A 25,812-nucleotide genomic window follows, 5' to 3' on the forward strand; every position below is an offset into this window, starting at 1 on the left:
TGGGAGGATAGTTTTGGTTTGTGTCAACGCTTGACAAAGAAGGATGTTGCGTTTGAGCGAGTTCAAGGCTTTTCCTGCATATACAATTACGAGGCAGCTGCCTGCAGCTCAAAAATCTCCGACTTGATGAAAACTTATAATTTGACCAATATGGTGCTTGGGTGTCACTTTGACAGGAGTAAGTAAATAATCCTCAGGGAACCTTCTGCACCCTGGTAGTTTTTTGCAATAGAAACTCAAACTACGAGGGTAGGTTGGGAAATTCCTGAAAAGGTTCCTGCGGTGGAAAATGGGCTAATGTTGTGTGCCTCCATGTTTATGCTCCAATCATACATGCATGACGTGCTGTTTCCAGCGTGTTTTCAGGTGTGCTCACCTTGGCCCTTGTGGTTGACCTCTTTGGCCATGATGACTTTGTTGATAACCGTCTGCAGGAAGTCGCTCTCGCCCGCCACCCTGGGTGAGAGAAAAAAAATAAAAACGGGAGATGGGTGATGAATGACGCGCACAACGCCACTTGTTAGCGGTTAGCACAGTGAAGCAGAAATGATAGTTTAGGAAATGGCGTCAAGTTGGCGTCAGAGGGTCTTCACAGATGGAAACTTCCTGGGCTATCAAAAAACTAACATGCTCATCATGTACTTGTCATTTGGCGTCGTTTTTATTTATTTATTTATTTTTTTTAGCAGCAGATGTGATGGTGATGCTGAGAGAAACAAGTGTAAAGTGATGAGAAAATGAGGAAGGTCGTCACGACACTGTGTCAGACAAACACAATGTGCACCTAAAATAAAGGACTTCATGTCATGTCATTTATTTTCATTTTGTTTCATTTTATGTAATCCAGTATATACGCAACCAACTTCCGCATTGGGCAAAACAGGTCAAAGCACTTCCTTCCGGCAGGTGTAAATGGCAGAACCCTTTGGCGTGCAATCGGGACAAAGCACACACATGAACTTTAAACATCGACGGTGTCTTTTGTTTAACACGTGATGTTCCACATATAGCAGATTGTACCCAATTTATTTAATTTCACATAATTAAATTGTATTTTACTTGTTGTTCTGGCGCTTTTCGTGGGAACTGGAACAAATGAATGGCACTTCAAAAACTGATTTGATACACAAGTAAATCGAAATTACAAGCTTGGCCACGGAACTGATTAAAATAAGATACCACTGTCCAAGGTGATATTTTTGCTGATACATTTTGTGTTAAACACATAAGCCACTTGCTTGCCGATTGTCTGTAATGACCACAATTTATGCGGACAGATGAAATTCTGGGTCACCTGAAGCGTTTGCAATTATGCGGAAAATGGCGTTAAGCAAAAGGTTACTCCGCCTGCCTGCGAGAGTGGCAGCCTGTTAATGAGATTGCCTTAATTGAGTCAGCGGGGGAACGGAGGAGCGCACGCATCTTAAGGCCCGCACTAATCAGGTGTCAAGGACCGGAGAGGGGAAAAAAATGAAGGAGGCGCTCCAGCCGGCCAAAGAATGATTGTGCTGTGCACTTACGGCTGGAACGGGATAAAGTGCTGCTTGTCCTCGTCGTCCATTTTGCCCGTGATGATGTCAGTGACGTCCATGACTGCAGAGAGGGGGACAAGGAAAGCATTATTGGAACATTGTTAGGGTCCTGCGCAATGCACGGACACAAAATGACAGCCTCAGAGTGGCTAAAACTTGCTAATTATGTTCATGTCACACGTATTGAAATGAACTTGAGGAGCTTGTACAGATGCGTGGCGGAGGGCGTCACGGTGTGGCACAGCAGCTGCTCGGCCGCAGTGAGGAGGGCGCCACGAGGGATGGTAAAGACTGCTCGGGAGAGTGTGTGTGTTTGCGGACATCTTCAGCGGCAAGTCCAGAAAGAGGGCTCCCTGCATCATGAAAGCCTCGACCCATCCCGCAGACCCTCTCTTCCATCTCTAAGCATCACCTGCCACGCCGAAGGGTCTCCTCAGACCCGACGTCAGCTTCTTGGTGTTGTTGTCGCGAAGCTCCATGCGGCCCACCCGCACGATCTGACACACGAAGCTGATCTTCTCGCGCTTCAGGTCTTCACTGCCCAAATCCTAAAAGGAAGACGCAGTAAAAAGTGATGAAATGGAACCGGTGATTCCAAACCGTGAGAGATCATCAAGGCGTGCTGTGGGAAATTAGCCACTCAATTGGTCCTAAAATTATTGTACTTATTATAGTACATAGTTTTTAAGAACAGATTAAAGACCCACCTTTTTAATTGAGCTTTTTAACTAATATTGACTTGTCTTTCTTGCTTACTTTATTTAATCAATCTTAGTTTTATTTTATTTGTATCATCTCCTATTTATTCTATTTTATCCTTATGCTGCTTTATATTATATTTTTAGATCTGATATTTATGCTTTTATGTTTCTATCATGTTAATCTATATATTTTAGGTTTGCTATCTTGTAGTAACATTTTATTGTTTACAGTCTTTACAGCATGTTTACGAATAAAGTTTCATTGATTGTATAAACGTTTGGTGGTGTGCCCAAGTTTTTTCCCCTCATGTAAAACATGCGCTTTGGCACAATAAATATTGGGAAACACGGCCATAGTCGACGACAACATATCCCCACTGAGCATCCCTCTGAATGTTGCTGTCGTTACAAATTGACAATCAACTCACAGTGAAGACTGCACGCAGGTTGTGAAGCTGGTCGATGTCCTTCACTAGACCCGAGCTGGACCACTTCACCAGGTAGTTTTCACTGCCGGAGAGAAAAAATAAATACGCAACCGACTCCCTCACATAGCGCGGTCCTTCTCGGGGGCCTCACCTGATGAACTTCGACTCCACCGGGTCGTAGAGCGACATGAGCACCTCGGCGTCCTCTCCGATCTTGCAGACCACGTTCTTGAGCGTGACGAAGAGGGCGAAGGCCGGCGTGGAGGCGAACTTGGCCTGCCGGCTGAGGTCGATGTTCTGCTTCTGCGACTGGAGGAACATTTGGCATTTAACAGGCCAATGGAGAAACAAGACGGCTTGGGTTAAGTTTCAAGACAAAGGTTAGGGATTTTAAATGAAGAGCTAAGGTTTAGTGTTTAGCGCTTCTCGTTAAGCAAAGGTTCAGTGTTTCAAATGACGTTTTCCAGTCTGTGTTAAGATTTCAAATTAGGACCTTGGTTTGGTTTTCGTGTGAGGGTTAGCGTTTCAAGTAAAGGCTGAGGCGCTCACCTTCTCCTCTTGGATGCGGTCCTCGATTTGCTTGGCGGCCGTCTCGTGCGCTCTGAACAGGTTGATGGTGCTTGTGAGCTCCGGATCCAAAATGTTTCCGTCCTTGTCCCGAACCACCAGGTCGAGATCCAAGTACCTGGAACAAGAAATGGGCTCAACTTTTCCTGTCCTTTTTTCATTTTTAGGTTAAAGCTCTTTCTTGTCAAACTCTTTCAAGGAGAACAAAGGCCTTCATTTTGGAACACTTTAAAGATCTGCGGAGAAGATCACCAGCAATCCTCACTTGTTGCCGTAGTCAATCTTGGATGTGACTTTCTGTTTGAGCTCAGAGAGTTCGTCCTGCGGCAGCGTGCCCGAGAGGATTTGGGAGCGCCATTCGATCAGGTCGTAGATCATGTCACGGACCGAGTTGAACATCTCGCGCTTGTCTCCCTGAATCGCCGAAAACCTCTGTTAACACACTCGTGAGAGTCAGAGACTTATGAAGAAGCTTTCCACTTACCACGTACAGGTCCCGCCATATTGAGGCCCACTCCCGCAGCGTGGTGGTGACTTCCTGCACCAGAGGCAGCTCGGTGGGAACGACCGTCTCCTTTTGCCTGCGGTAACACACACCAAATCAAATGCCCCCTATTACTGCAACAATTCTACACTTTTTTGTTGTTGTGGAACAAGTAGGGCTGAACGATATGGCCTTAAAATAAAATGTTTTTTCCCCCCTTAGTCCTCATTATTGTGTAATGACAACAACACACTGTTCAAGTACCAACCCGCTGCCCTCGACTGTGGCCTCTTTCAGGTGGATGTAACAGGCGGGGAAGATGCCCTGCCAGAGCAGAACACAAGTCAAACAGGTCATTGCAAAACATGCCCGCGTCAGAACTTGACTGTGTTAACCCGCCGCTCACCTTTCTGGATTTCCTCCTCAGCCTATGCCCTCTGAACCAGTCTGGAAAAAAAGCAGGGTATGTATAGGAAAGAATACAGGGACTAGAGGGGTATTTTTGCAGAGAATGAAGACGCTATTTGAGGCAGGGCTGGGTCTACTTGACTCTATTTGAGGAAAATAAGCAAACGTATCATTGAGTAAGATGCTTACGTTCATGTGTCTCCAGTATGTGCACCGTGTCTCCAATCTGCAGCGACAGCTCTTCCTCTCCGCGGGCATCGTAGTTGTAGATTGCTGAAAAAGACCAGAGGGATTATTACGAGGACGAAGAGGCGAGTGTTTACAACGTCCACCCACGCCGGTTAACACTGACGCTAGGGCCCGGCGCCACTGACGGTGTCATAATCAACAGGCTGAGGAAAGACCAAAACACTGGAGGCGGTGTGAAACTAACTAGAATTCCATTTGGTTTGAGGCCAGTTTAACTGCATCCAATAAAAATCTGCCGTTTTGTCACATCTAAGCGCAGCAGGCCGTGACTGACATCTTAAAACAACAGCCGTCACAGCGCGATGTGTCGTTTGCGTCGGCGCTTGGCGGAGATTGATAACAACCTTCACCTCCAATGTGATTTGTTGTATTTCCACCATATATAGCCAAGGTTTTCCGGGAGACATTCGAGTTATCAATCCATAACCTTAAAGCCATAGAAAGGAATCAAATGCAGTGGGTGCCTTGAGATACGAGTGACCTGACTTACGGGTTTTTGGAGATAGGAGTGTCCAGTGAACTGAAGCACATTTGGAAAAAACGGTTTAATTCTTTAAATTCTGTTGAATTATGTCATTGCTGAATGTTTTTGTAAAGTACAATATTGTGGAGTGCTCTTTTCCTTATTAAAAAAACAACAATTTTGGGGGAGCTGAACAAATTAATGGCATTTCCATTCATTTTAATGGGGAAACATGAGTGTCTTAAGTGTTTTAAGTCACAAGCGTGGTCGCGGAATGGATTAATTATCATATCTCAAGGCACCACTGTATTCATCTTTTGTGAAGTCGCCTATTCGCTTAGTTTTCTGTCACGAGATGGCGCCTAATACAATCGTTTTGTTGCTTTGGCATGAGCACAAAAACCGCGACTGGATGACTTTTTCAGTGAATAACAGAGGACAGGTTAAAAAAAAGGGTTACAGTTAGGCTTAAATGCATAACCTAACCATCAACCTGATATTTTATTACATTTTTTTTTTAAACGTCAATCACATCATACATTCATCTTTTAGTGGAAGCCATAAAATGCATGAGTAGCACGTTTCAGCTAGCTTTGTGTGTCTCCGGTTGCTATCGAAAAATACCCGCCAGTGTTTTCGTGACCCCTCAAACAATCCAACGAGGCCACAGAATTCACCAGCTGACACATGAACAAAGGCCCGCGCTGCCCGCAGGAAATGCACGCGGTTTGTTTCCAGTACACAAAAGGTACCGACGTGAGGCGAGGACAGCAAAACAAACACAAAACTGGGAAGGCGGCGGTGTCACTTTGCAGCGGGGCGTGCTCGATTATGCCATCGCTAATGGCAGGAAACGCCTGAGTATTTATTTTGAAGCGGACCACTTGCTCAGTCGAAATGGCTCATAATCCAGAACATAAAGCAACAATTTATAGAAGCCACAAAAAGGACATGGTGATCACTGATAAAAACAAATTTTCCAACCGTGGGCTAAAAATGAGCACCACTTGCCGAGAAGTGGTTTGGATCATTACGTCATTACCAGACGTAAAGCTCTTACCCAAGGCCCTCGCAGAGTGGAATCAGATCACAGACCTCCGCTAAACGACACCCACCCACTCCACAATTATCCCAACGACACGCCGACTGATTGTAATTCCACACTTTTGGCTGAATTATAAGGCGCGCTAATCCACACGGCCTCCGATAACGTGGTCATTACCGGGCGCTGATGAAGGAGCTGGAATGCCATCGACAACGCAGTGAGCAACTTGCCCCGTTGCGTTCGTTTCCGTAGCATCAGCTTGTCGGCCAGGGAATCCCAAACAAAGCTTGACTATTGAGGAGCTTAGTCACAAGCTTTCTGCTTAGTCAGATGCTACATGTTTGATAAAGTGGAACCTTTATTGTAGACCGCAATCCGACACTGGTCGACCTCTGATTTGCAACCACCTCTGTTTCAGTCCTGTGTGGATGTGTAGCGCTATTGTGTATTATTTTATCTCCAGACACTTATTAAATTTGCCTGGCTTTTTTTGCTCTTCAAAGTTGGTTATTGTCCGCTATAATGCGGCTCCAGCCGGACCTATGTGACAAGTGTATCGCATCATCCAATCACTTACTTCAGTGTTTTGCGACGACAGGTCACGATAGCTTAGCAATTAGCATGGCGTCCCCATCTTTCTCCTGTTAATTACTCCTCGTCCTCCCTTTGTGATAACGGTACTTAGAACTTAGTGTTTGCTGCCATGGAGGCGATGACTGGTGACTTATGCTGCGTTGACACCGGACACGAAGCCAACTTTCGCCTCCGTGACTCGGCATTGTATTAGCCGCGTTAGCTAGCTAGCCGTAGCTCGCAGGTAGCTGTGTCGGCGCAAAATGGCGTGCACCAAGCATTCTCCGATACAAACAGCAGAAAGCGGGGAGGTTGCATGACTGTTCAACGTGGACAAGCCATTTTATATTTTTAAAATATAGTGTACATAACTGCGCACTGGCCGCGGTTTTCGCTTGCGTAGCCACAACATCCTGTTTCAGACATTTTATTTAGTGATAAACGTATTTCAGACTAAAACCGAAAATGCATTTTTGGGCCATTTTGGGACAAACACTTTCAGTGGCCGAAACTTTGGTGCATCACTAATAAAAACACAGCAGGGTAGTTGTCAGTGCAGATTAAGATCGTTCGGCCTTGGCTCGAGGTCTGCGGTCGACTTGAAGTGTGTTATTTTTGGAATGGATGAGTCACTGTGAAAGAGTTGCAAAGGCAACTAACTATTTAAAGCTTACAAGTTTGCACTCCAAGATGCTCGAACCAGACAGGAAGTTCAAGCTTAAGTTTGCAAATTTCAAAAAGTTTTGTCATATTTCTTATAACGACCAGTACATCCTGACAGTAGTATATGAGTGAAGTGTTCTCTGATGGGAAGGATGGATAAAAAAAAAAATGTTTTAAATGAATAAATAAATAAATACAAATCTGCCCTCTCTGGTAGCTTCCTATTTGCTAGAAACCACACACAGCTTTGCGCTTATCTGTTCCCTTGGACCTCCGGAGCTTTGTTGATACTATGGCAGGATATCCACCTCCAGACAATAATATACCCATGCCATGTGTGCCAAGAACTGGGTATAGGACTAGAAAACAGAAGACTACAGGCAGCTGAGAGGATTCAGAAACGCCGCGGAATTAGTAACATTCCTGCTCGACAGTTATGTTTATTGCCTCTTTTTATTTTTAACATATTGAGCATTCCCAAAAAAAAAATGTCAAACTGATAATGTTTCATGTTCTAGTAACACTCCATTACGAATAAGTCATGTTACCCAAGTCGCAGCCGTGGCTAACGTCCGCTTGTGGTCATGTTAGCTTAGTACTGCTAGCGCAGCTACTGTGTTGAAGCTCAATACGCCTTCTCTTAGTGCTGGCCAAAAGATCGTGAAGCTCGATTCCCTTGATATTTTATTCATGCTCGATATGGACAAAGGAGACAGAGAGAAAGTTGAAGGCAATTGTCGTCGGATGTCCAGACCCTGCAAGATGCTTTCTCGAGCCTCCCTCTTGCACACCTTTTTGTTTGCCAAAAATTCTACATTGTTCGTCTTCCTGCACGACATCATATTTCCTTCTGCCTTTACTGGAAGCGCCCCATCCATTGTGCTTCTCTTGATATCTCGAGCAGCATTTCCTCCTTGCTTCTGTGCAATCGGGGGGTTGGCAGAAAGCTTTTCTCACTCTCTCTATACTTGCTCATTTTAGCCCAATCACGCCCGCATTATCACCACTTTTCTAAAAACGTCTTCAAGGGGCTGTTGTTTATAATTGGCTCAAGAGGAGACGGGGGTTATTTCCTGTTGAGATTTGCGTGACTGAAAATGAGCGGCCTTGAGCTCCGACTGAAAGTGCTCATTAAGCACCATCAGCATAAGTCTTGAAATTAATTTGCATTCTTGTCGCCATTTAACTGGTACTGTACAGTGAACCCCTATGTATTTGTGGTTTGGCATTAGCGAGGTTGCCAATTTGTGTGTTTTTTTGTTTTTTTTTTGGGAGAGGGACCGCTCCTCCGTTATTCACTGAAAAAGTTACTGTTTTTGTGCTCAGGCCAAAGCGGTGTCTCATTTCAAAATATATAACATAAAAGTGCTTTCAGCTATGTGTTTATTGAATGGTGCGAAATTTGGGCGCTTTAGGGGGACGGGACGGATTTCAACTCATTTCAATGGGGAAAATGTACTTGATAATCTGTACGTGTAAATTGAATTACAGGCTTGGAGCGTATCGAATTTGTAACTTTCATTGTATTTGATATTTGATCACCTCAGTTGATGCCTTTACAAAGTGAGGTGAGCAAAGGCTTTCTGGCAAAGTGCGGCACCGATAACGTGTAGTGACAAGGGCGCGACGGATGCATCGAAGGGAAAACGCATAAATGCCTTCGAGCATTACGATGTCGTCCTGACGGATAAGATGGGAAGGATGGGTGAACATGACGGTAGACATTCCCTAAAGATATCCGGGACATTTCAGGAGCCGCGTCGACCTCCCATCAAAGGCCAAACACATACTGCATGTAATGTATTTTGGACTACGCACGTCACATTTGTAGCAGTTTATTGTCAGCCTATATTAGGTAGAATAATCGATTAACGTGTAAAAATTCCATCTCTTGTGTGAAACGGATTGTCGTTTAATTGCGTCTTCAACATACTGAGGCAAAATGGAGTGTACTACGTGGCTGTAACCAGCGGAGGCGCTGTTGATTCAGTCAATTTTTCAACCTTTGCAACTTCTTATGCGCAAACTATTTATTGTAATTGTACGCCGTTCGTAACCGCGAAACGTCATATGTTTGGACTGTACTCAAACCAAGGACTTTGCACATAGCCCCAGAATTATTTTTCCAGTGATCCAAGCAGGTGCCACTCATCAATTCATGACAATTTCAGCTACTCAATGTCGTAAAACCTTCCCGCAAATCCTTTTTAAATCTTCTTCGAACACCAGTGAACAGTGGCTGAGGTTATAAAGTCAGGTGACGGATGGTAGCGATGTCGGACTTTAATCTAAAACCACCTCCAGAGTTGAGCACGGCACCGCCGTCCGAGTCATCATCGTTTAACCGGCCACGAGCGCACACATTAATACACTGACGGCCTTTTCATCAAAATGGTCGCCGCGTCCAAATGTTACAGGGGCAATTTCACATCCACAGTGAGTGACACCTCCATTAGAAATCCCAGAATAAAAGGGCGTGAAAAAAAAAGAAAAGAAAAACGCGCGACAAACACAACAATAACAAGGACTTAAGTTGACGTTGACATTATTTGTGACCCCAATTGCCCGAGAAAATGCTGAGCCCGTTGATTTGCGAATAAATATGCAGCAACCTATTTTCAGAGAGCTTAGGGGACTTTAATAACAAGCGCTGATAGACAGTCTTGAAGTGAAGTACTTGGGAGATTAGCTCTTGGTGCGCTGAAAAAGACGGGTCGGCCGGTGTCCAAGCCCCCATTGGCTGCGAGCAGGAATCTGGTAGATTAAAGCGTTGGTGTGGGGCAGTAGCTAGCGCTTAATAATACCAAAAAGTTTGTACTTAACCTTTTAACAAACTTTGCAAACTTGTGTGCGACCCGAATTTTCACTGGCGAAAACTAGCAATAATGTCATCTAGTGATTAATAATACTCAATGGTAAATGGGTTCATGTTCAACACATTTTTTAATCAACGCCGCAGGCTTGTGGAGGCTCCACAATGTTCAACGCTCCGAGTCGACGCGAGCTAGCGTTGGCAACTTCCCGATTTCTGTGAACTTAACAAAAGCCAGAAAGAATATTCCTCAGTCGAGAGCAACACTCCACCAAGGCCAAACGGTCCAAATTTTGATTGTACACCTGCCAACGCCTACGTTTTGAGACAGTCACTGCATAATGGAGAAAAGGGTAAAAGCCTTTTCTCTATCAATTTCAATATCAATTGTATCCTGATTAACATTTTTTTCAGGGTCGGTCTCACCTCTTTGATATAAAATTCAGTGGAAAAGTAATCAATCAACATATTTTGTGCATAATTCTGCTCACGCACAAAGCAAAAGTCCATGTTTTTTTTTTTTGTTTTTTTTTTAATCAATACCAACGTGAACTTTTTTTTCCAAGGTTACATTATTTTGTCAGTTATTGACGACGAGGGGGGAAAAAAAGTGTAAGGAGAGACTTGCGACTTGGGAGCGGGGGGGGAATCCTGCCTTCACGCAACCAGCCGCCTAACGGAAGCTGACAGTCCGGCAGCTCAGCTGTATTAACATCACCCGGGCCCATCTAAATGATGTAATGATGCCTGTCGACGTCGCTGAACTGTGTTTCCCACCCCCCACCGCGAACGCCACTGGACCATCTGTCGAGCCGGCAAAGGAAGCACGGCGGGGGCAGCTCGGCGGGCTGTTTGGATCAATACCGGCGGAGGGACGGAGGAGGTAGCGCACAGGTTCTTCTTTGCCTCTTTTCTGCCGTTGTCCAGGGGAAAATTGTGCTAGCCAGTCTCTTGGGTCGCCCCAAAGTTAAGCCCCTTTCACACTGCCTGTCAAAGATGGCGTTTCCAAAGTCAGTCAGGAGTTTAGCACTTACCATATCATTAGGGGGGCCGGTTATTGGTGTCAAGGTATACCACGGTTTTAAAAAGTCAAGGTTTCAAAAGCGCTAACGCTTTCCATTTGTTAGGCACCAGTGCAGGCAAAAACTAATTCCTTACATTGCATTTACTTATGTCATTACTGTACATTTTATGCGTTATGAAGCAACTGGAAGCTTCACATCACTATTAATGAGCATAAACAATCGATTCGATATATCACGATATTGAAAAATATTTGATGAAACAGACACAAACTAGAAACAAATGCAAATTAGGGAACAAATACAGTAGATTGTAGATGAAATACAAAACGTGATGACAAATACAAAAAAAAAAAAAAAAAAAAAAACAATTTGGGAAAAATCCTAAACCGTGGACTCAAAATATGGCTATTAAAACACAAATATTTGATGAAAAACACACATACAAAAAAACGTAGGGAACAAGAAGTAGAAAAATTTAAAATGTATAAGATGACAAAAAAAACTCTATATTAGGGGGAAAAAATTTAGGTCCAAAATACAAAATATTGAGGGGGAATACGGTTGCGTTGTGATAATATCTGTATCGCTGGGATAATGTAGCAATGGGATTCTATTGTGATTCCAGGAGCCTCTCTAGTCCAAATATTAGAAAGCCTTTTCATGTATCGCACATGGTTTTGTTCCACAGCATTTATCGCACAATTTCAGATTCATGATACTATCGCCGGTCCAAGTCGTGACAGTGATATCTCCACCTCTCGTCAAAATATTACAAACAATGTACTTTATACGTGTGAATTATTTGCCATGTGCTGTGTCACGCCACACAAGCGCAAAAACAAACATGTCTTGTAAGACCGTGACAATGTAAACTGGGCCTTGTTGTCAGTGATTCATGTCTGGCATCGACTCCCATTAATGAGCTAATATTGTCGCGATTGATCACATTAGCGTGGACGACGCCACTATCTCGACGACGGACAAGTGGAGCGAGCGCGTCGCAGCGCCGAAGTGCACGCGAGAATTGAGCCGCAGTCGGCGTTGTTAAAAGTTCAAGTGGGAGAGTTTGGGAGCGGAGCGGAGCGGAGCGGAGCGAGGCCCCTCCATCTGCCCGCGCAGGAAACAGCAGCCGAGGCGCGCCTCGAAACAATTCCCACTGTCTTCTTCCACCACCACGTAAAAAGACACACAGTTCGTCTATTCCACTTGAAAACTCGCTGCCAGCCCCCCCACCCCCACCCCGTGGTCCCGTGCCCACCACCACCACACACACACACAAAAATATATATAAATCCACTCACACACTCTCCGAACACGAAGGAGAAGCCGGAGAGGGGCGGCCGCGTTCGGCTTCGCCGTCCTTCCCAAACTTCTTCAATCTGAGAGCTAAAAAGCGCTAACGATGGAGTGGCTGCTTTTTGTTGGCACTTACCAACGCCGTACTTTTCCTTCTTGGTGGGCACCCAGCGAGACATCCTCCGACCTCCTTCCCCCGTTTCCACAAGCCCCCAAGCCGGGACCTCGTCGCTCGCAAAACGCCGGACTTTTGCTTCACTTTTGGGCGACAGTTGAGCAGCTACTCCGGGTAGCCATGTTTTTTTTTTTTTTTTTTTTTTTTTTTTTTTTTTCTCCTTGAGGCTCCACCAGGGGGAACCACGGCAACTTTTTTTTCCAGCAGCAAGGGCTGAAAGCTGCTCGTGGGATATTTCTCACACATTACACAGATTTTCCTCTTTAGAAACAACGCCAGAAATTGGTGTTATTGTGTGGACATGTCATCAAAATGGACAATTAATTGTGTGATATTTAGGAATTATCGTTTTTTTCTATTAAATAACCAATAACGTATGTAGGTTATAACATATAAAAGTATACTTCTTCAAACTTGTCTAATTATAAACATCTGAAATCACATTTTAGCTGGCCAGCGGGTGTAGCAGCGTTGACCAATAGAGTGGCTTGTATATCAGTCAATTGTTGCTAAGCAGAATCCAATCCTTTTCGCGCCATTACGTACTGTAAATGACTTATTGCGGCGGACATCAAATCAAAAGAGACACCATCAGCCAAACGGTTTAATATTTATGAATTGGCGTTTTTCTTTGAAAACAAATGAACAGTCCACCAATAATTTAGGGGGGTTATAACATGGAAAAGTACAGCTATATTACTTCATAAACCTTAACTCATAGACGTCTCAAATCACATTTTAATTTGACAGCAGGTCATAGCTATTTTGTCACTTGTTGCTAGGCAGAATTTGTAAAGGGGTGTTTTTATATTAAAACAACTGTACGGCCCATGCACCAATAACGTTGGTGGGTTCAAACATAGAAAACTATATTACTTCAAAATTCTCAAATTATAGACAACCGAATTCCATATGCAGCTTGGCAGCAGCTGTAGCGACGTGGGCCAATAGAACCGCTCGGATTTGTTTGAATGGGTCACTTGTTGCTAGGCGGAATTATGTGGAGCACGCTCATTTCGTAGGCGCCTATGACCTCAAACCCCCACTGGGTGTCGTTTACAGTTTTGCACAGTCATTAGTCACAAAAGCTACAGATACTTAAGGATAAATATATACAATCGATAAACAATTGCATTCACCTAATTGTGACCCATTACCTACATAAACCAGATTTCTGTCACTAAGATATTCTTATTCTATTCAAAATCTCGGAAATGTAATGGATTCTACAAGTTTGGCCTACAGGTTTGCAGTAAATGGTTATGTAGTTTCTTGTGAAACAATTCTCCTAAGAATGAAAAATCCCCAACGCTGTTTGTTCCGCGTTTATGCGCACATTACGCTCGCATGCTGCGTGAGGGCCCTCCCAGTTATGCGCCCCCCGCCTCGCCCGCACCCCAGCTGGCTAATGTTTTTCAGGGGTGCTTTTATTCCCTCGTAAAACAATTTATGCACTGTTGCGAGAAGTAAAAACATGCAAAGACAACAGCTTTACGGAGGTTAATATACGAGAGGATATTAATTAAAGCAGTAAAGTATATTGATACTACCAAAGTCATTACAAAATGCACCTATACAGAACGTGTCTATGAAAAGTTTGACTGTTATTTTATTTTATGTTATGTCGTTATTGGTGCAATGAGAGGCAGTGTTTTTTTGTTTTTTTTAATGACTGTTTATGGCTAATAATGAAAAACTTTATTCGCTTTTTTGCTGTTTTGAACAACAGGGGTTTCTTATGTCAGCTCTTGTGACATTAACCAAACATGTACAAAAGAAGCTTTGTTTTTCTCTGTTTCCTTGGAATCGGCATGTTTATTATTTTTCTGATAGCTTTAAATCGGCCCCTTGACGTGCCTGAGGGCACCCAAATACAACCTCCCACAAAACTCATTCGGTTGCCCCACACCCAGAAAGTTTGAAAAAATTGAGCGGCAATGCCAGTTTCACCTATCAACATGCATAATTGGGGGGGGGGGGTACCGATCCCCGAAATTGAACAAGAAGTTCAAACAGCCATTTAAGGCGAATTCCAAGGGCTCGTACTTTGAAGCATGAGGCCGAATCTCATGCAGGTATCCTATCCGCCCGACCAGCGACGCAAAATTCTTTCACCTAACGTCAGCATCAAAGTTAGATGATCATTTCGCAGAATTCATAGTGAACAAAAAAGGGGTTGGAGGGTTCTTTTATTTCTGCCTCCAGCTTTACTGTCGAATGAAAAAAAATGATGCAAATTACATTGCGTCATCTCGAATTCATTCCGCGTGTTGCATCTTAGCATTTTTAAGCACAAATGACATCACTTTAAAGTCATTTGGGCTCCCGTTGTATTCCGCTGCTAAACACCGACATTCATTACACTGCAAAGTCAATTCGAGTTCTTCTTCTTTTTTTTTTTACAACCTCAACTTGAAGCCACGACCGCTCACGCACGGAGCAGCGTCACGTGCATCCCCGTCGACTTCTCTGACAGCCTTGCGAGGGTCACATGGTCTAGACGGATGCTCCAGGACAGAAGAGCCTCAGCTGCCGATCACAAGATCCCTGGGATGGGCCCACATGGGGGGTGGGGGGGGGGAGGGGGGGGGTTCAACAAGCAACAGTGGTTATATTGCTGTTAGGAAGTCACGGCATAACATTTAGAATCATCTCATTGGGGACGTTATGTAAGTATAGCATCCCGAGCAACCCGAATGTTCCATAGCAACACGTTTTGAGGGTTAAAAACATGTTAAATAAGCGTCTTTGTTTTGACGGACGTCTTTGTTTTTTCCTCCAACTGCCCCGCTCCTTCTCCTTGTATCTCCTTATCGCCCTCCCTTGTACCGGATGACCAGCCCTCATGCTCAATAACTCTTTTGTTGGGCCGAGCATCCCTCACACTGCAGCATCCCCTGACTGGAGACAGCGCCCCGTAGCACCTCGTTTATCCAAAGGCAGACTATTTACGTCTAACATCCAAAGTCAGAGTTGGTCACGAAGAAATTAAGAGGAGTGTCCACTTTCGGTGAGTATTGGTATCGGCAGCTGACGCGCGGTCTACTTGATCGAGACTGTCCTCGAGTGTAAAAGTCTTTGGTCGCAGCCTGAAAGCGGAGATCCCGCGAGGGGTTACCTGAGCCGCCGGAGGGATGACTCTCCGAAGGCCAGCTGCTCACCTGCCAATGGGTCGGAGGAGGTCCGGAGATGAGTCGTACTGGGAGAGCCAGAGCTCCAAGGGGGAGAGCTCGTCCTACGTCTCCCGCCGAGCCGCCCGGCCTCAGAGCGCCACGGAGGGCAGACGGCTGGACGGTCGGCGCCAGCACTTTCACAGGACGCAAGGCGACGCCGATCGAACTCCGGCGTCCTGTGATAAAGAACCAAGCGGTCAGAACTGGAAACCGCACCGCAGTTCCTCCTTCGGCGGGGTCTCGTCTTCCTGCGGCAGCATGAGGGGCAGTTCACCGGGCAGCCGGGAGTCCTTGCAAAGTGAGTTCTTTGCCCCCGTGGGGCGCACGGGGAGTCTGGAAAGGGTTCGCATCTCGCAGACACCGAAGAAGGAGCAGTCCCAACTCAGTTACGTTGTGCCGGTGAAAACCGGGTGGCTCCCAATTCAAAGAAGACTGACGAAGGCAGAGGATTCATTGGAGCGAAGACAAATGCTTTCACCGCACTCTGCTGCCCAGGTAAGGCGATAGACACCTAACTTCCAACTCATTCCAAGGTTTTGGAACCCACATTCATTATTGGGTGTTCAGCGTTTCTGCTTTTGTACCCTTCATTTGGGAACATATTTTTTTGGTCCTTGCAAAAGTACAGCTAGATCAGAGTCCAATCATTTCTCCAAGAGGGTAGATTGTTGACCTTTTAGGGCAGGGGTGTCTAACTCGTTTTTGCCACATCGTAGTTATGACTTCACTCAGAGGGCCGCTACAACTGTGAACCCGTATAAATGAAAGATGACCTCATATCCTGTAATTACATACAGTATACACAACACATAGATGAACTGCCAGTTTTGAAATCAGAAGCCTTTAGAAACATGTTTTTCCACTATTACATTTCTTTTCCAAGGGGAAATTGGTAACAAAAAGATGCTTGCAAAAATATCTCAATGCTGTTACACCAGAACACAATGAGCAATTTTGATTGGCTTTCGCGGGCCACATAAAAGGATGTGGCGGGCCGGATCTGGCCCCCGGGCCAGCAGTTTGACACCGGTGTTTTAGGAGGATGTCGCGAGTCCGACTGTCGCCCTGTTGCTGACAGTGCAGAACGTGTCCACACTGAGTCTCCCGGGTGGTTGGTGCTACCTGGATTCGAGAGTATTTGTTCCTTGCGGCAGAGCACCGTTTGAAGCACAATTTTCTCAAGATTCCACTCTGGTTTCCGGAGCATTTGTCGCTGTAATCCTCTCAGGCTTTGTGACTCTTAGGCCTGCGAGTCTCAAGGTAAAACTGCAAAGCAGAGATTTAAAAAAAAAAAAAAGAGAAGGTGTCACAGAGAGCCGTTTGTCGTGAAGTCTCTGTGGCCCCCCCCCCCCCCCGAGGCAACGCATCCTTTTGAAAAGAGCTTACTGGGCGTTTTTTTTCTAAAGGTTTACGACTCCTTTGGAGCTGCGGTGTGAGAAGTTGAGCCTTGAGGAGAAGCGAGTTCATGTGCGGCAAATTCTTTGGGCACGTTACCCAGTGAACGTTACCCTGCAATTGTTTGGCCGCCGTACCGTAACAACAGTTACGTAACAACAGGGCCCTTTAACCCGGGCCCTGTCACAGCAGAATCTCACTTTGAAATACCTTTTATTGATTCTGTTTTATGTAAACGGAAGCGCTAGAGACCGTTTACCTCTGCCAACTGCAAAAGCTTGAGGAATAGATATCGGGAATTCAACAAAATCCAAGCGACATACTTATCTTAGTTCGGCCTCGGCGGCGGTCCGCACTCTATTGAGTCCTAATCCACAGCGATTCTGGTTGGACTGAGCCCTACAGACATTTTACCTGCGGCGAGCACAAAAATGTCCGGGCACGGTTGTGCTGTAGATTCCCGTGTGACACGATGATACAAAAACCACTCAACCTATTGGCACGAAGCTTTGTGGAAGGCCATCAAGGATTATGTTTATGTTTGCCGACACTCGGAAAATACGCGCACATTGAGTCCTAATCACATGAAAGATTACGATCCCATTTTATCGCTAAGCATGTTTTTTCCGCGGCTAACTCATTTTTTATTTTGTTTACAGGTGAAACTGAAGCAACCCATCACGCCGACGTTTGCGAAGAGTCGAGGAACAGCCAGCCTGCGCCAACAAGGTTTGTGCCACATTACCGTGGCTAACACATTAGCCACAGTAGGAAAAGGAACGTATTTCAAGGCTGACGTAGCACACAGGTGACCTGCCTCTAATCAGCACCGCGATGGCCGCTCCTCTCCAGAAATGCTCCGAACCGGCTGCACTGGATGATGAAAAAGAATCAAGTCCATTTGGAGAGCAGCTGCTGCTCACAGCCACTCTGGCAGGATTGCGTCTGCTGGAGAAGACGCTCTATTAGCCTGGAAGATTTGACAAAAAGAGATAGCGACCTCGCGGCGGAAAGCTAAGATGAGATGTAGACTCATTGGAGAAGGAGCCTTTCCCCCGCTCATCTTGGAGCATGGCAGTCCTTCACTCATCCCAGGTTTGATCCGCCAACCTCACCCTTGTTTATACATCGACTATCCCCTCAAGACCGCAGAACTGCTTGCGGGAATCAAAGCAATCCGTCCTCGGCAGCTGGAAAGATAAAGCTGTGATTGCCTCGTGCTAATGTGCAAATGATCCCCAAAAAAGAAGTCTTCTCGTTTACTGACCAAGTTTCACTGTGTGCGCCCCGCGTCCTCTTTAGCTGAGGCTTAACGGGCCGTCGGCATGAGGAATAGATTGGGAGGATGGGCACAAACGCCGCTGGAGTAATGACCGGATTCTCCTGGGCACACAAATTAGTCTGCTGCCTTTTTTTTTTGTTTTTGTTTTGTTGCCGAGACACAAATTAGACATCGGGTGAGTCAGATGGAACGCGGCGAGGCACTTTCCCTTCTGGCAACATCGCTGAAAACACATTATTGGTGTTTTTCTAGCACCAATCACATTTTGCAAAGGTGCCATTTTCAGAACTTGTCTCCTGCGGAAATGAGAAGGGATCATCTCCAAAGCATTCAGGGGCCCGGCGAGGATGCAGGGGTTATCCCCGAACGGTTGTCCTGGCAACAGAAGCAGCAGCAGATGCAAATGCCACCGATGAGTACCATACTGCGCCCTGAGTGAGAGTTATCAAACTTTTTGGGTCTTTTTAAATGATACGACATATGTTATTGTAATTTATTTTGCGGACTCCCGGGGGGGAGTGAGAAACCCTGCCCCGAAGAGAGTGTTCTTGTTTGGGGCTGCGTTCACGTTACCTTGCTAACATCCATTATTGACACTGTCAACATTATCAATGTGAGTGTGAGGTAAGCCAAACATATGCGCGCGCGCGTCTGCATGTGTGTGTAAGGCAGAGAAGGACGAGCGCATGTTGTGATGGTTTGTTTTGCCTCGATCCACAATGTCACAGATGGCCAAGCGGAGAGGAGTCAGCGCAGGACGTGGCGGACACCCGAGCGGCCGTCTCCCGCCACCGAGCAGGTAGCCGACACGCGTGTGCGCGGAAGCTTTGCACTCGAGTCGATATGCGCCGATATGGGGAAAAACTACAGAGCGCCATGTTCGTCGCCTGAATGAACACTAACATCAATTCCAAAATGTAAAAGCTGTTTTCGAAAGGGTGTTTTGGGAGGCCCGAAACCTTATGACATGCGTTTTATAATGAATACAGAGTAGCTATTTCTGGGCAGATATCATTCAACTTGTTCTGCAATGTTGAAAATGTCGTTTTCTTAGCATGTGTCAGTCCGACTTCATCATGTTCGTTATTTAGCCGGCTAGCTAGTTAGTTGTTACATGTTTAGGACTGATTGTAAGGTACTGCAGGTCACCTCATATGTTGACAGTTAACACAATTTCTCATAAAAAAAAAAAAACAACAACAAGGATTGCAAGTCACTTATTGTTCCTGCTCCTGTTGAAATTGTCCCATTCGGTGCTTCTGTTTTGACATCAAATGCACTCTGTTGTTTGTTGTATAGCGCATGACTTGCTGTTCCTGTTGATGTTGATGTTGCATGCGACGTCCTGTTCATGTTCCTGTTGAAATTCTCTATATTATATTGACCGAAAAATGCTATAGAGTCGACCCCCGCATAGTCGCGGTTTGGCATTGGCACATTGAATTATTGGTGGATTTTTGGAGGGGAACCTTTTCCTCATGATTCGCGGAAGCCCCCGCTTATTTGTGTGTTTATAATCTGGCTCTGTGCTTATTTGCATTTTTTTGGGTACCCTATCCCCGTGCATATCCGCATTTTTCCCAGATTTTTTTTTCACGGTAATTATGAGGGAGGATCACTTGTTCATGGATTACAATAGGGGTCGACTGTTTAAGCTTCTGGTCTTTTTTTCCAAAACACTGATTGTGTGTCATTTGCTGTTCCTGTTGAAAGGTTCTATTTCATCTGAAAAATGTAATACTGTTAAATCATGTTAAAATGTGCAAATTTAACCCCCCCCCCCAAAAAAAATAAATCAAAACACTACATAGGGTTCAGTAGTTTCCTCAAGCAGTCGGCACCCCCAGCCTTTTTGAGTGATCCTGCTCCTGCTGCGATGTTAGATTCTAACCTACTAGTGCATCAGTTTTTGTACGACACTCTACTAACATTCTCCTCATAACAAGTTGCATTACAAGGCCATAAACTACTAACCAGGACGCAGTGCATCAGCATCTCCTCCGTGCTCGATAAACGGCGTCAGGAGCCTCTAAAGATGTGCCGCTTTTTTTTTTTTTTCTGCTTTTCCGGCCCCTTTATTGAGGCTGCAGTCTCATTGTTATTCTACGAGGGACAAGTCGCAGACGCCGGGTGCTGCGTCGGCCTCGCTCGCTGCCTCCGTGGCTGGCGAGGTATCGACTGTGTCGAGCCCAGAATCATCTGACTGGAGAAAAAACAGTCGGAGCCCTGAAGGGAGGCGAGGCAGCTGACCCGCTATTTTAAGAAGTAGTCACACTGTCAAGGCCTCAGGCTTAATTCATTCAACGACGGTCGTTTTCCGCAGGGTAGGGTGCCGTGTGTCATACAATGTCAAGGCACTGACGGGATGAGCGTCCTGAAGCTGGCGCAGTAATCACCTCCCATCTCCTCTACAGGTGCCAGACAAACAAAGGTGCGCTGCTAATGAGCCGCAAGGATCTGGAATCTGGCGAGCGCTGAGAAGAGGCTGGAACAGTAACGGGCTGTCAGGGACTCGCTCCGGTCAACGCCCCACGGAGATCCCCTTACACCCCCATCGGGGGCCCTCTCCGGGCAGAAGAACCAGAGCAGAAGAGCCGCCCAGAGTAGAGGAACCCTTGCTAAGTAGTCCGCGCGCAACTTCCCCTGAGTACCAGGTGCTCGATCCCTCGCGCGGGGCGAGCGGCGGTCCGCCCGTGACGCCCCCCTGCCGGCCGTACAGGCGCCACAGCTTACAACCGTCGCGCATCCAGACCGCATCCGCGCCGACCACTCTGGTCCCACGCAACAAAGTGGGTTTCTCGTCCATCACCATCTCCAGCCGGAAAGTCGGCCGCTCGGCGAGTCTCACCGCGTCGGACAGGCCTCCCGGCCGCGGCGCCGACGCCATGGACTCGAGGAAGGCCACCATCGTCAAAGTGACTGAGCAGAGGACCACCGTCGGCCCCCTGCCCGTGACCCCCAGAAGAAAGGTCGCGATCATCAAAGTGACCGAGCATAAGGAGAGCTACAGTCCGGGGACTCGGTGCACGAACAGCTACGCGACGGATGGCGAGCAAAACGGGACTCGGAAGCACCCGGAAGGACCGACTTATGTCGAGGCCGTAACAACAGATCCGGTTCAAAATGGGGAGCCTGCTCCTGCTGAAGAACCCAAGAGGAAATGGAGCTTGGGGCTCCCCCAAGAGAACCTCCGGGCGACACCAAAGAGCGACCACCGGGAGCCGTTCGCTGCCCGGTGGAGCTCGACTCCGTGCCTCACCCTCATTCAAACTCCGGGTAGGTCTTTTTTTTCTTTTTTCTTTCTCGCCACACCTCGCTCGTGTCTCAATTTTTTGCTCGGAAGCCAAAGCAAAAACCAATCGTCGTAACGACGGCTCGTATGTCGAAAAACTTGTAAGTTGGGTCACTCGTATCTCGAGGCGCCACTGTACCAAAAATATATCCAAAATTTCATTTTTGAGGTTGTTTTACAAACTGGGTTAAAGAAACTTAAATGAATTGATATTTTACACGACAAGAACTGAAGTTAGTGAGACAAAAGACGCACGGGCATAAATGGGAAAAATGACACAAACAAGATGGAGACGGATGGAAAATTGAAGGCCTGAGAGTTCTAAAAAAAAAAAAAAAAAGTACATTTCCAGGACGCTACAGCCAATGAGTGCTTTGTATTTCCTTCGTTTGCACTGCAGACCCTCAGCAGTCTCCGGAGGAAGTCCTGGCCCGGAATGCGGCCGCCATCATCGCGAACATCAAACTCCAAAGGCAGCTCAGTAAGAAGAAAGCGCCGCGCTGCAATTCGGAGGGGGAATCCGCAGGTATGATTACTTCCCACCCTTATTAAACATTGATTTCGGTCACAATGACCTGAAAATGTTGCGAGCGCCGCACTTTCGGCTTCCGCGGCCGACGTCTTCGATTGAGTCAGATGCCCCCCCGGCGCGGCCCGCGGGGGCTTCGGAGCGGCGTCGCGTGTAGATCAACGTGAAAACAATACGGTTCTCTCTCTTCCTCGGCGGCGGACGAAGGAAAATGCGCAGAGCTGAATAGCGACGTCCTGAAGCGGGTTGACCCTCGTGCGGAACTGGCCCCGCCCACTCCTGACCTTCAAACATCGCGTCATACTATTTCCCTCCAGGTGAGTTCCTTCTCTGAATCGAAAAAAATCATGGCTCTTTCCAATATGGTTTCATCCAAAAGCGAGTTTTGATTGTTATTGAATTGAAATCACGTGCACTCGACAGATGCGAGCTAATGCAATCTTTGAATCTGGTGCTCTGCTTCAAATCTATACTTCTGATAGCTACCCAATTGTTATTTTTATTATTAATATTTTGGGAGTAAAGGCAGCCATTTTACATGAGAAATATCTGCACAGTCTCGCAGCACTCCAAAAGTACTGCCATACTGTCGTCTAAAATGAAATTTTAGATCCCCAGTAACGTCTGCGCAGTTCGGCAGCTAGTGAACAGTTTTCCCCAAAAAGGTAACGTGCGCTTTACGTCGAGCTATTTATTGGTCACACCTGTCAAATGTGCACAGTATTTGTCGGCGGAAAGACGAACAAGTGCGCTGCAGTGGACGAGTGTACTTCATTCGGCCTCTGTGGCCCCACACAGCAAGTTGTTCTCGTATTTTTGGTTTTTAGTTTCAATGTTTCAATGATTTTTTTGGGGGGCGTATATGCTGTCAATATTTATTAGATTTATTTTTCATCGAATACTTAATACTCTTGGTACGTTAAAGTGAGGTGAAGGTCTTCCTTTAGTCAGGCCATAGTTTTGTCTAATCGCAAAACAATGGCTTTGTCGCCATCTTGTGGCATCTGTAGGCAATGCCAAGGCCTCGGTCCGTCTTCCGTGGAGCCCCCGAGTAGGTGAATGTGATTCAATGCCGTCGTGTTAGCAATTTTTAAATCAAAAACATAAAGCTGCCTTCTCAAAGAATGAAACTTTGGAAAAATGTGCAGGTTGTTTTGCTCATTCATATTTTCACACACAGCCTATTTATGGCGTTCCTCCGTGAGGCTTTTGTGAAGCGAGCATGCCAGGAAGGAGACAAATATGATTTTGATATCTGCAGGAAGCTCTGCAGAGGTCCAGACCACGCTTCATCGCTCGCTCCCAGGAACGCGTGCAGGAGGTGGGGCGGCGGGCGCAGGAGAGGAGGGGCCGCCTCAGAGCGGGAGGCCCGCAAAGCCTCGCCGCTCGCAGGCCAACGGACGCTCAACGCCACGCCCGCGCCGCCAACGGTAACATTAGCAAATATTCACTCGTGAACTTTATGGACAACGTCATACTTGGTACGTCATTAATATGCCATGCAGCTGGGAAATACACAAATGAATAATTAAGCAGTATTAATTTACATTACATTGAGAAAACAAAGCGACTAACTCACTATGGTGCGAATAGTATTTGCTCATAAATTGTGGTTTATATTTTTTTTAAATGACTTTTTTTTTTACAACATAGTCCTTAGTAACTCATTAATATGCCATGTATCTGGAAAAGACACAGTCGTTCAGTGTACATTAGATAAGGAAAACAATTTTCATGACCATACCTATTTGTATGTATGTTACATATTTGACCTTATTTATTTGCTATGCAGTCAAGCATTTCTAGTAAAGATGTGCTTACTGCTATCTCGTGGCCATTGTGGAGTACTACAAACATACTATTTGAATTGCTACATGTCGTTTTATTCATTTTGCAATTAAAGATACTGTTCAAATTTTGAAAAATAGATACATTAATAATCCAAAAGTGTCAGCAGAGATAGTGGCATGCAACAAATATTCCCTTTTTGGTGTTTTCTAGCTGATCTGTTGAAATCCAGACAGGGAGCCAAGGAGTTTATATCCAATCGGTGAGTAATTTGTCATGTCAGCATTAAATATGAGGGTTATATCATATCGCAAAAATGCTGACCTTTTTTTTTTTTTTTTTTTTTTCATTTTCACTACGCCAGGCCGCTAACAGACGTGGCGAGGCGAAAGGAGGAAGAGAAGAAGAAGAAGAAGAAGGAGGAGGCCTGTTTGACCAATAGACAGCGAGTGGAGCTTTTCAAAAAGGTACCCAAAAAATCTACTTCATATACAGTACAGCAAATTTAATGTGTATGGATTTTTTTCCTCATATTTTTTTACATTTTTTTTAATTTTCTTTATTACTTTTTCGAGTATTTTTGTCTTTTAGTTGATTTTTTTTTAACAGTAACATTTTTGTATTTTATTCAAAAACTTGTGGACAGTATTTTCCATCTTACTCCCCCCCAATCTAATAGTGTCTAGTATTTTATCAGCACAGTGACTAGCGGTTAGATCGTCGGCCTCACAGTTCTGAGGTTCTGGATAAAATGTATCCTCATTTCGTCTAGTATGTTTCCATTCTGTTCTAATATTTGTGTGTTATTTTCCCAACTATTTTTGTATATTTTTGCTAATATTTGTGGATTTTTCACAATCATTTAGTCTTTGTGTGTATTTTAACTGTTTTATATTTTTTCAAGTAATATCTTTGTATTAGTTATTTATTTTAGTTAGTTAGTTATTATTATTATATATATTTCTTTTTTTAGTCTAATAGTATTTTGGTGGCACGGTACCCTAGTGGTTGACGTCTGCCTCACAGTTCAAATGTTCTGGATAATTTTGTTTTAAACTTTATTTTTTTTTTGTCCAATATATTTCCCCGAATATTACTAATACTTATGGATTTTCATTAAATATTTTCATATTTTTGTTTATTATTTTCTGGTGTTTATTCTTTTAATTTTGAATCCAATAGTGTTGTATTTTGCCATTACAATAAACTAATGGTTAGCACGCCTACCCAACAGTTCTGAAGTTTTGACTAATATTTTTTTTTACATCAATTTTTAATATTTGTATTCTTATATTTGATGATTTTTTTTAACTCAAATATTCGTCTATTTTCTTCCTAATGTTTTCATTACATTTTTTCCGAGCAGTTCTACGCCAACCACAGTTACGTTCCACTAGAGGGCAGTGTTGACTCATATCTGTCACACTTAAGAAGTCACAAGCCATTTGTGTCTCGAAACGATTCCATTTTTGTAGTTTTGGGTAATTTTACAGTCATCCAAGTTAGAATCCAAGCGGCCTCCCATGAATAATAGATAATCACTGAGTGGGTTCCTTTCCCCCCCCCCCCCCCCTGTTTTCTAGAAACTGTTGGATCAGATTCTTCACAGGAGCAGCAAGTGAATGGCGGACGACGGCATTGTGTCCTATGCAAGTAACTTATTGTATCAGTGAAAAATGATAAATCAATAAAGTTGCACGGCAAATTATCAAATGATTGTCTTCCAGTCAACCTTGGCTCTTCGTTGATTTCCGTGTGTCCTGTCATGATGAGCATGCGCGCTGGACTTCGCGCCTCTAACAATTCTGGCAAAAACGCCATAGACGGGCTAACTAATAGCATCGGTGTCGCGGTATTCTAACCCTTTAAGGAATGGCTATTTGAACACAAACGGTGCAGCGGCTCATGAAGGCAGACAATATGCCAATATTT

General features: G+C 45.1%; 2 protein-coding genes across 5 annotated transcripts in view; one reads left to right on the top strand and one right to left on the bottom strand.

Moving 5' to 3' along the window:
- The window catches only part of dock1 (dedicator of cytokinesis 1), a 95,750-nt gene extending 83,177 nt beyond the window's left edge, over positions 1–12,573 (bottom strand). For 2 of the 4 annotated variants that reach the window (XR_009785585.1, XM_061755230.1), the window contains exons 1-12: positions 12,383–12,573; positions 4,310–4,393; positions 4,119–4,159; positions 3,981–4,036; positions 3,713–3,809; positions 3,494–3,642; positions 3,211–3,346; positions 2,813–2,970; positions 2,662–2,743; positions 1,945–2,080; positions 1,521–1,593; positions 377–456 (exon numbers count right to left, since the gene is read on the bottom strand). Coding sequence is in view for 3 of the 4 variants with exons in the window: in XM_061755230.1 (XP_061611214.1) it covers positions 377–456; positions 1,521–1,593; positions 1,945–2,080; positions 2,662–2,743; positions 2,813–2,970; positions 3,211–3,346; positions 3,494–3,642; positions 3,713–3,809; positions 3,981–4,036; positions 4,119–4,159; positions 4,310–4,393; positions 12,383–12,425 (1,135 nt within the window). In the remaining variant the exon portion in view is untranslated. Of the gene's footprint in view, positions 1–376; positions 457–1,520; positions 1,594–1,741; positions 1,925–1,944; positions 2,081–2,661; positions 2,744–2,812; positions 2,971–3,210; positions 3,347–3,493; positions 3,643–3,712; positions 3,810–3,980; positions 4,037–4,118; positions 4,160–4,309; positions 4,394–12,382 lie in introns of those variants that run through there. The other 2 variants (XM_061755229.1, XM_061755231.1) reach the window with 2 other exon arrangements.
- Positions 12,574–15,011: 2,438 nt separating this feature from the next.
- On the top strand, positions 15,012–25,593 carry c19h10orf90 (chromosome 19 C10orf90 homolog). The gene is made up of 12 exons (XM_061755232.1): positions 15,012–15,090; positions 15,262–15,431; positions 15,510–16,089; positions 17,649–17,718; positions 19,000–19,070; positions 20,686–21,547; positions 21,964–22,089; positions 22,300–22,409; positions 23,354–23,522; positions 24,094–24,142; positions 24,245–24,347; positions 25,464–25,593. The coding sequence occupies exons 3-12, from the start codon at positions 15,556–15,558 to the stop codon at positions 25,500–25,502; spliced, it is 2,133 nt and encodes a 710-aa protein (XP_061611216.1). The 5' UTR covers positions 15,012–15,090; positions 15,262–15,431; positions 15,510–15,555; the 3' UTR covers positions 25,503–25,593.
- Positions 25,594–25,812: the final 219 nt, after the last annotated feature.

This window comes from Phyllopteryx taeniolatus, chromosome 19, assembly GCF_024500385.1.
Source record: "Phyllopteryx taeniolatus isolate TA_2022b chromosome 19, UOR_Ptae_1.2, whole genome shotgun sequence".
NCBI lineage: Eukaryota > Metazoa > Chordata > Actinopteri > Syngnathiformes > Syngnathidae > Phyllopteryx > Phyllopteryx taeniolatus.

Excerpts from the sequence above, each read along its gene's own strand:
- c19h10orf90 (XM_061755232.1), top strand. The coding sequence starts at position 15,556 with ATGACTCTCCGAAGGCCAGCTGCTCACCTGCCAATGGGTCGGAGGAGG. Across the intron at positions 16,090-17,648 it reads CACCGCACTCTGCTGCCCAG|GTGAAACTGAAGCAACCCAT; the intron begins GTAAGGCGATAG and ends TTTTGTTTACAG. Across the intron at positions 17,719-18,999 it reads AGCCAGCCTGCGCCAACAAG|ATGGCCAAGCGGAGAGGAGT; the intron begins GTTTGTGCCACA and ends ACAATGTCACAG.